Raw genomic sequence first — 10,790 nt, 5'->3', positions numbered from 1 at the left:
CACTCTGTCTCTGGTGAAGCCTCTCACCGCCCCTGAGCCTCTGGCCTGTACCCCAGTTCTGTATGAATAAATAAAAATCTTTAAAAAAAAAAAAAAAAAAAACAAAGACTAAATGTTGTGAAGTCTCCACTAGCCGGAAAGAATTTTATACTGACAAGTATTTTAAAAGACTAAAATTTAACACTTTTGAGAAGTTGTGACTATGTGGTTGGAGCAATCATATTCAGTCATTGATCTGTATAAAAGAATCCATGATACTAAGAATAGCTTCACTTTTTGGACAGATATATTTGCCAGAAATGGAATAACTGAAACCGGAGCTTTCTAATTCTTCTAAAGGTGTTTCTTGCGAGAGAGACAATTCACTCAGCATAGTTTCTTTTCCTTAATAGAAAATTTCTCCACCTCTCTTATTCCCCACATTACCATTCTCAGTTGTCTTTTATTGAAAAACTTTACAATATGAAGGAACAAGAATTGGTGTTTATATCCAGTCACAACTCCTCTGCTCATTTATAAACTGGTAATATTATCTAATTCATAATATTGGTAGTATTAAATAAAAGAGTGTATAAAGTGTGTGACCCAAATTGTAAAAATGATCCTCCTGGTTCTTATTTCTTTACTTACCTTTCTATCTGATTGCTGTTGACCCAGTGTGTTCCCAATCGTTTATTTATTGCCCAGTAAACATAACTCATTTTATTTATTGCCCAGTAAACATAACTCATGTAAATTGATGATTTGAGACCAGACCCTGAAAAGGTAGAATAACTTGTTTATGCATTTTCATAGGTGAAGTTTTTTGTTGTTGTTGTTTGTTTGTTTTCTCTTTTGGAAGTGTTCTAGACGTGTATTTTGACAATTTAAATTTCTCTCTTCCCCCAGTATCCTATCTTAGATAACATATACCTACTTGTAAAGGAGTTATAAGTCAGTTATATGAGGGAAACAGGATAGTATAGTGATTAAAAGCTTGGATGTCAAGAGCCTGACTTCCCATGTCCAATTACAGTTTTGCCATTTACTGATTGCATAATCTTAGATAAGACATTTGACCTTTAATGGGGTTATTATAAGGAATTAAAGGAGGTAGTATATATCAAAGTGCTTTGATATATATAACTTAGTACTTTTTGACATACTTAGATGCCATATAAATGTTTGGTCTTATTTACTCATACGTAGTGTCATGCAAGTCTGAAAATTTAGAAGACAAAATTAGCTTATATCATGAAAGGATATAATCAAAATGTAAATGATGCTTTATTAAGATTAAAATGTAACATCAGCTTTTATTTTTCTTTCTTTCTTTAGGTATTACATGAAACCTTCCCTAAACACACATTTCTGATGAATGGCCTGATTCAAGGAGTAAAGGTAGGGTAGGATCAATTCTTATATATACATGCCTATACACATATATACATGTCTATAGCATATATACATACCTATATGCATATAGAGATATACGCATATATACTTAGACATGCACAACTACATCATAATAGGCTTACTCTGTGTTTTATGTACTGATATTTTTAGTCTAGATACCTGAATAGTTTTCGCAAACTAATAACAAATACACATTAAAGAGAGAACTATTTAAAGATGCATTAAAAAGTTATAACAATAAAATCTTGATTATTCTCCATAGTCCACTTGACCAACAAGTTTTTTTTTCCATTTGACCAACAAGTTTTTTAATAGATACAAAAATATAATGAACATAAGATATTCCTTCTAGACTTAACTTGTTTGGAGTTACCATTGTTAAGAGTTCATATTTCATGTGCAACTAGATCCCTGCAGATGGTTCTAGACACTATTTGAAAATTGTAAAGTTTGATGATACATTTAATTTAGAAATTAGTTTAAAATTCTGTGTTACTGAGGTGATTTACTTTTGGCTCTTTTTATATACATATATTCATTTTCTTTTTTTTCTTTCTAGGGTTTGCTGTCATTCCTCAGTGCCCCACTTATTGGTGCTCTTTCTGATGTTTGGGGCCGAAAATCCTTCTTGCTGCTAACAGTGTTTTTCACATGTGCCCCAATTCCTTTAATGAAGATCAGCCCATGGTACGTGCATATTCACATTATAGCATCTAAGTGTATCTTTCATTATTCTCTGAATATTCCCTTTCTTCTTTAATTTTTCTAATACATTCATTCTTTGACACAGATAAGAGAACCTTTAAAAAATACAACAGTTAAGTAATAGTTCATATAGGGTTTAGTACTAGATGCGCTTTACAGGAAATAGAGATTACTGGCCTGGCTGTTTTTAGATTTCACAGGTCAAATTTCAGAACAATATTTTGGGGCCTGCATATAGGGTTGCAAACTTCTTATTTTAAGTAGAATATTAAAAACATAAATTCTATCATTATTATTATCTATTATTCTATCATTATTATTATCTATTAAGGCCCAAACCAACAGTTGCTTAAAATCTGTAAAACTTGTCTTTCCATATAAAAGGAATTTGGAGTTGAACAGTCTAGAGCTGATATGATAGTTCCAGAAAAACATATTTTTTTTCTCCTTGTGTTCTGTAATCCTCCATTATCACTTCACTATCCAAGATGGCTGCTCCAGCTTATGTTACACTTCAACCAGCAGGATAGGAGGAATGGTTAAGAATTGCATATTGCTTTACTTTCAGAAAACTACAGATTTCCCACCCTGCTCCCATTCCAGGCATATGCTGTTCCTAATTACAAGAGACTGGACCCATTGACACTATTAAAAAAACCAGATTCTTTCACTGAGAAGGAAGGGAAGGGAAGTCACAAAGAGAATGATTTTTCCAAATAAGTGGAGCCCACTTTTGTTAATAGCTTTATTAATTATCTGTATTCTACTCCACTCAGTACTAATGTCCATGAATTGTTTATCACAGATGAGCTCACTTTCCATCATGTATTTAGAAAGGCCAGAGGTATGTATGGACTAGGCTTTTCTCTATAGACCGAGCCCTTGGCAATTTCCAGCAATGCAAATGAAATCTTGACCAGACGAATGTAGGGAATAAATGAAGCATTTGCTGTGGAAAGAAGTGTGTATTAGAAGAGCTTAGTCAGTAATAAAGTTCCAATGGAAAGATCCTTTGAAAATTCATTATGTGATTATCTGTTTATGAATACTGCTCTGCAGCTCTCTGCTAGGTGAAGACTTGAGTTGTTTGTTTTGCGAAGATTGGGTTTGTTTTGCCAACATTAGGAGAGCTAAAGATAACACGAAAAAATCTAAATTCTAATATATACACTACAATAATATATAGAGTAACTTGTTTCTGTTTTATTCATTTATTTTGCTTTTTGTGTATTACTGTGGTGGGAAGTGGTAATGATTGAATTATAATAGACTTTAGTGTGTTGCTGTTTGAGTAGAAACAGTAAAGCCACCTGACAGTTCACCTGGGTAAACAAAGTGACTATATTATCAAACTTTAAGTATTTTTGCTTAGTAGCTGAACTGCTGTCAAAGGGCTATTTCTAGTCCTGTTTTCATAGTTTGTGTGATTTATGTTTTATAGGAGAATTAATCCATGAATTGTCTTAGTAAGTTGTTGACTGAAATTAGCTATTACTCTGATTCACTTTTAAAAATTAAGACAACTATTCTATTTCCTGTCAATTTTTTTTAATCCTAGGTGGTACTTTGCTGTTATCTCTGTTTCTGGGGTTTTTGCAGTGACTTTCTCTGTGGTATTTGCCTATGTAGCAGACATAACCCAAGAACATGAAAGAAGTATGGCTTATGGACTGGTATGTGTATATCCTATACTTTTTATCTGTTGAGAAATAACCTTTTTTTTAATGACCTCATGTTACAAAGACTGCAAGTGTTTTCATTATGAGCTCTTTTTTTGGCATAAAATACATTGCATAATAAAATTATCCATTAACCTACATTAAACTTTTTTTTGCAGTACAAAGCCATTAAAGTTTTCATATTTTCATTTATTTACTAGTTGTAGGTAGAAAATATTTGAAATTATGATATATTATTTTTGCTTTATGGAAGTTCCTTTTAATAGAATACTAAAATGAGGGTTAAAATGTATTAATATTTATATTTTATATCTAAAATATAATGAACTTACTTTAGCTCAGGGATGAGAAAACTTTCTCTGTGGCTTAGTGTCCCACATAGTGGCCACTCATTCTTTTGTTAATGCATGATGTATGTGTTTACATCTCTGAAAATATCAGAACTTTTTTAAAAAGTTAGATTGACCAGTAGGCAGTGGTTTGCTAAGCATTGTTTTGGCAAACTAATATTTAAGGCTATTATAGTTGTCTATCAAATCTAAAAATAAAATAGTTCCTATATACATAATGTAATGTACAGTTTACCAGATAGGCAGAAGTAGGACAGTTAAGAGTTTCAGCATCTTTTGATAAATAAGTACTGAGTATTGTGTCAGACTGAATCTTAGTGTTATGAGACTATCACCATTGTTTCAGAGGACACTATTAAAGAAACATGGGAATTAAAAGTTTTGGGGGAGAAACACCTGTAGAGAGAAACTTATAAAATGAACTAATGGTTTTCGGTTGTAAACTTAGAATAATAAGGGATATGGGAAGTTGATGATAGCCAGCATTTTTTTAAATACAACTTTGTTGAGATAATTTACACCTCAGAAAACTCATTTTGTTTATAGTTCAGTAAATTTTAGTAAATTTATATATAGTTATACAACCATCATCACAATCCATGTTTTGTAACTTAGTAATTTAGTCATAGCGAAAAGTTTGATGTTGATAATTATCAACCTGGAGGCTCTGTATATAGGGCATATTCTAGCAAATAACAATTTAAGTCTTCTAGAAATTACATGAGTGCAAGGAGAAAGTGGTCTTTTGGGCCCTCTCTCTGTCTGCCCAGAGAGAAATGACTGATGGGGAGAGTGGAGGAGGAAGGACCTGGCATGAAACACCTGTGCTCGGACTGGGCTTTTGCTCATTGCCCTCAAAGCCTGAATCCTCTCCATACACCTCACTGGCCCTCACAGTGAGGATCGTTGCCCGTTTCCCAACTCAAGAGCCATAGCTGTACTCATACTCGAGTTCTTTCATAGTCGCAGTTCACTGTATTTAATTGGTGGGGGCAAGGTGCTGTAACAAACTAACATTGCAATCCAATTTTAGAATTTTTTTCAGTCAGTCCCAAAAGTTTCTTCATGTCCTCATCACCTCTGACATAGGCAGCTTCCAAACTACTGACACTATAGTTTTGCTTTAAATGTAATAATGAGTGTAGTGTAGTCTTTTGTCTTACTTCTTTCACTTAACATAATCTTCAAAGATTTATCCATGTTCACACATTTCCCAACAGTTACTCCTTTTATTATTATGTAGTATTCTGTTGCTTGGGGTAAAGGTGTACTTCATTTTATTGCACTTTACAAGTGGTGTGTTTCTTATTAGACCATCCACCAGCAAAAACGATTCTCATGACTCCTAGATTGCGTTATTAATTTTATGGGGGTGATCTGGAACTGAACCCAAATATACCTAAATGTACTCCTACTGTATTTTGTTTACCCATTCTAATAGTTAATGGACATTTGAGTTGATAGCTACATGTTAGTGTAATTTTATGTACTTGTCAAATAATTGACCTTTACAACTTTGAATTGCTTGTGTTGAGTTAGCTATTCATGAATAGCTAAAAATAAGGACTCCTTTTAGAAGGTGCTAAAGCATAAATAATCTTCTATTTTTATATGTGTGGGTGTGTGTTTAATGAAGGACCTTTATTTTATATCCTGGTTACCTTTTTCACAGTACAGGATTTCTCCCCTCAGGGGTGGTCACCGTAACTCACTGTGCCGCCCCTGTCTCCCCACTATGCTCCTCCTCCCCATTCTCCTTCCCCTTAGTAAACTTCTAAATAAAGTAATTCGAAAAAATAAATGACAGTAAGCAAAAACAAGTACTCCTGTGAAGAAGTCTTTCATCCAAGAGTTTTAAAATGCTGTAGAAAAAGCATAAAGCACAGGTTGGGGCAAAAGTTTGTACATGTCTACAACACTCATTTCTAGTTACTGTCCTCAGAGTGTGGCCCCCGCCAGGTGTGCCTGCCCTTTATCTAATGAACAAGCTATGTGTGGGAGTGACAGTTTTTTTCTGTTTGTACCCTGATTTAGTCTGCATTGTCACCAGATGTGTGTGGATTTCCTCGGAGTTTTAGAGATTCGGTGCACATCACGTTCTTCCCAACCCTATCGCTAAAAAGATTATCAAGTTCAGTGTTGTACTGTGGCTCGCCACTATTACTTAGATAAGCTCGACTTCAGAGTCTTTTAAGCTTTATTGCAATTAGCCTAAAGTATATATCAAGGTGAATATTAAAATCACAGTGACATTAGAGGTTCTTAAAGTATTGTTTTTAGACTTCTTCCAAAGAACACTGAGGCTATGTGTGGTTGTGCCCAGGGACTGGTGTGACCCAGTCAGGGAGGGCGCTTTGCACAGTGCTCCAGACTCCTGGCAGCTAACACAGTTCTTTGCTTTTTAATCTGATTGACCTATGACTTCATCAGTAGGATTTATTTGAACAAAGTGCTCCAAGGCTTAAAAGAAAGTTTGAAACCACTGTCGTAGAAGCTTTTCACACATCTTGAAGAATCTAATTCTTTTCTTGGAAAAGAAGAGTATAAGAAAACTGGCCTGAGAAGGACGAGGAGAGGGAGGCTCAGCAGGAGGACGGGTAACATAAGTTCTCAGGGTGTCTCGGCTGACCTCTTCCTGTCAACTGTGATTTGCTGCAGGTTTCAGCAACATTTGCTGCAAGTTTAGTAACTAGTCCTGCCATTGGAGCTTACCTTGGACGAGTGTATGGGGACAGCTTAGTGGTGGTCCTGGCTACAGCCATTGCTTTGCTCGACATTTGTTTTATCCTTGTTGCTGTGCCAGAGTCGTTGCCCGAAAAGATGCGGCCAGCATCGTGGGGAGCTCCCATTTCTTGGGAACAGGCTGACCCTTTTGCGGTAAGTTCATACTTCTCTTCTTTTTGGCAAAACTCAAATGCATTATTCAATGTTGCATTAATGTTTTGTTGTGGAAATTCCTTTGGGGAAAACATCTTGATGGATTAAATTTTTGAAGTACTTTTCAGAGTAGCGTGGGGAGGATAAAAAAACCAACTTAAAAAAGAAGAAGCCAACTGGGTGTCTGTACACTGTCAGAAGATACTGCTGTTTGGTCTTAAGAATAGTTCTGTCTTTTGATATAAAAGCCTTATGTCAGTTTTCTTCTTGTTCTAGTCCTTAAAAAAAGTGGGCCAAGATTCCATAGTGCTGCTAATCTGCATTACGGTGTTTCTTTCCTACCTACCGGAAGCAGGCCAATATTCCAGCTTTTTTTTATACCTCAGACAGGTAAAATCCTGAAATTTTTCTCATCGTGTAGTGCCATAAAAACAAAAAATGTTTAATCTCGAGAGAACTGTAGTAGCAGAGACATTGAAAAATGACTACCTTTTGTAAATAACAGGTCGTTGAAATTAACTTTGTCTAGTGTGGCTGATGGTCCTTATATATTTCTGTAAAATTTTTGACTTAATACAGATAGGTGTGATTTGCTCTACCAAAGTATATAGTTTGAGTTTATGTTGCTTAGAGAGATGGTGGGGTGCTTAATCCATTCACCTGTTTTAGACAGTTTCTTTTTGATGTAGAGCACATATTAGTGAATCAGCTAGCCAAACCAAGAATATTCATTTTTTTCTCTCTGACACTAACTGTACTACTAGGCAGAGGTCAAGCTTTTATCAATATCTGTAAAGAGCATGACACAATGTAGTAAATAAAATGAACTCAAAGTGCTTGGTAGTTATCTATAAGTTAGTAAATCTATGAACTAAGAGCTTTAGATTTACTTAAATCAAATACATGTTATTTTTAACATGTTAACACTTGTTATAATTTTAGTTCCCAATGAAAGCCAGATTCTTCCTCTGGAGAATCTTTTGGTTATAAATGAGTTGCCTTTTTTTTCCTGGCCCATTTAGCATTACTGTACAAGTGGTTACATTAGTTTGTTACTTGTTGTGCTTTATTCATTAAAATTATTTTTTCTGGAAACCTTCTAGATAATGAAATTTTCACCAGAAAGTGTTGCAGCATTTATAGCAGTCCTTGGCATTCTTTCCATTATTGCTCAGGTGAGTTTCTTTTTTATGTTGAAGTGAATAATATCATAATGGATTGACCCTTGCTGGCCATTAGATGGAGCCTTGAGTAATTCTTGATGGTATCTTGGTGGAATTACCAGAGTCAAGTATCTGAGGATTGTGGTTTCAAGACTCAGTTCTGTTATATAGCTATTAATGATCAGACTTTTTGGGATCGACACATTAAACAATATATGGTATATGAACCAGAAACATGGTTTATTGGTATATACTAGGTTGTACGCCTGCATATTGTCAGAAATTTTATATTCTGCTCTATCACTTAAGCCATTGAAAAGTATTTATTAAATACCTGCAGTGTTTCAGGCACTGAGGTATAGCATAGAACATAACAAATTGCAGCTGTTGTAAAATTTACATTCTTGTGAAATAGAAAATTAATAAACATATCAATCACTGTAAGTATATCAGGTGTAGTAAGAACTATTAAAAAAAAGGATCTTGGGATATCAAGAGGAAACGGGACTTAGCTGGGAAGATTGGAGGAAGCTCTTGCTAATAGACAGTGACATATGAGCAAAGACCAAGTAATAGGAACTAGCCTCAGGAATATTTGGAGGAAGAGATTCAAAGCACTGAGAAAGAAATAAGAATTTAAGGAGTGCATGTATCAGGCATGAGTAGGAAATAACAAAGGGCCAGTATGGCTCCGGTGGAGTGAACAAGGAAGAATTAGGAAATGAAGTCCAAGACCTGGTGAGGAATCAGATCATTCTGGGCCTCCAGGTCACCACAAACTTGACAGGAATAGCTGCCATAAGAGGAGTTTGAGCAGAGGAATGACATGAAAGTGTGTCTGTTGAAAACCCAGTTGGTAACCTGTTATTAATCAGTAAAGGAATTTGAATTTTCTTAGAGCGTTCATCCTGACCTCTACATTATATGTCTTTTCCACAGTAAATTCTTCTCCAGTGCCGGGAATTTTTTTTTTTTTTTTTTAGTCAGGAGCTTTCTCCTTTCTGTTCAAAAGTTTCACCCAGTAGAAGAAGCTTAACTCTGCTTTTTCTTGAATCTGACACTCTACCTTAGACCCAATCTACTAGACTGCAACTTTCTTAATTTAGTGTTAAGAAAGAAGAAGCTTGAATCTGTTGAGTAGGTCATCTTGGATGTTTCACGATGTCAGAGGTAGAATTTCTCTTGCATATTTCATCACTTAGAAATTTTTGGTAGTGTTTTTGTTTTTAAGATTTATTTATTTACTTACTTATGCATAGAAGACCTGGAGTGTAGGCCAGAGGTGTAAGAGGTGAGAGGATTCACTGGAGCCAGAGTGGGGTGCAAAACAGGTGGATATACTGAGACACACTGCTGAGGGAGCAGCAGGCAAACAGGTCTGCTGCACCCTGGGTCACCTTGCTGCCAGGGATCAAACTCAAGTGGCAGCAGTGATCATGCTGAGACTTACCCCTATACCACCAAGGAAGCCCTGAATTTGGTAGGTTTAATGATTTCAGTTTAAATTCTACATTATACCTCTTCCATGACTCCCCCAGACACATAACTATTCATTATGTATTACTGCTAAATCTGATCTTGGTGTTATCCTGAAATCCTTGCTCTGGGTTCTTTAATACATTTAAATATCATGTTTCAGTTAATTAAAAATTATCTTTAATATGTTTAGTTTACAATGAATATGTTTTAATATATACATTTATATGTCTAATCCTGTCTACCCAGAACATGTTTCTTCAGTTTTGGAGGAAAATGTTACTTTTCATTTATATATATAGTTTTGGTTTGTTTTTTTTTTAATCTTCATATATTGCTAAGATTATATCAGCTGGCATTATTTTAGAAGATTTATTTATTTATGCATTAAAAAACTGGGGGACAGGCCAGAGGTTCAGGGGAATGAGAGGATTCACCAGAGACAGATCAGGGAGAACAGGCAGATTGACTGAAACACACTGCTGAGGGGAGCAGCAGTCAAGACAGGAGAGGTCTGTTCTGTCATGTGGGTCACCTCTCTGGACAGGGATCAGATTCATGATAGCCCAATAGCGCTGAGAGTTTAACCCCTGCACCACCAGGGAGGCCCCTAGGTCAACTAATATTTTGCTTAAGATTTAGACAAAGAGAACAGGATAACATTTACAGTAATGGAGAAACTAATAGCTGTGAAGTCTATCATGGACACAATAGCCACCTAATAAGTTTGGGAAGTAACACTGAAGTCTACTTGAGTGATGAGTTAAAGACTCTTCCTCTTTTCGGCAGACAAGACATCTGTCACAAGGAATACACGATGAAAACAGTCCCTGAGATTTCAGAACCTGGGAGGGAGATGTGAATATAGGAGGGGCCTGGTTGGGTGTGTTAGAAAGTGCTCTGTGGCTACGAGTCCTGAGGGCTGGGAGCCTGGGAGCCTGGGAGCCTGGGAGCCGAGCAGCCCTGAACTAGCCAAGCTAATGGCACAGGGAAAACAGTACTTGCAAATCCACTGGGCTCTGGGAGCTTACATGGAAATATGGCTATTGAGATGAAAAAATCACCTTTAAAAAGTGAGAAAACTGGGCCCTCCCTGGTGGCGCAACTGGTTAAAGCAAAGCACTGAGAAGCTAAGGCCACTTCAG

General features: G+C 35.9%; 1 protein-coding gene across 1 annotated transcript in view; it reads left to right on the top strand.

Annotated features, from left to right (window-relative positions):
- Positions 1-10,790, top strand: part of HIAT1 (hippocampus abundant transcript 1) — a 24,543-nt gene that overhangs the window by 4,898 nt on the left and 8,855 nt on the right. The window contains exons 2-7 of the mRNA XM_004689742.2: positions 1,318-1,380; positions 1,955-2,082; positions 3,659-3,773; positions 6,788-7,006; positions 7,283-7,396; positions 8,110-8,181. Coding sequence (XP_004689799.1) covers positions 1,354-1,380; positions 1,955-2,082; positions 3,659-3,773; positions 6,788-7,006; positions 7,283-7,396; positions 8,110-8,181 — 675 coding nt within the window. The 5' untranslated portion in view covers positions 1,318-1,353. The remainder of the gene's footprint in view (positions 1-1,317; positions 1,381-1,954; positions 2,083-3,658; positions 3,774-6,787; positions 7,007-7,282; positions 7,397-8,109; positions 8,182-10,790) is intronic.

Source organism: Condylura cristata, unplaced genomic scaffold (genome assembly GCF_000260355.1).
Source record: "Condylura cristata isolate star-nosed mole 26May11 unplaced genomic scaffold, ConCri1.0 scaffold00026, whole genome shotgun sequence".
NCBI lineage: Eukaryota > Metazoa > Chordata > Mammalia > Eulipotyphla > Talpidae > Condylura > Condylura cristata.
This window is presented reverse-complemented; position numbering and strand designations above follow the sequence as displayed.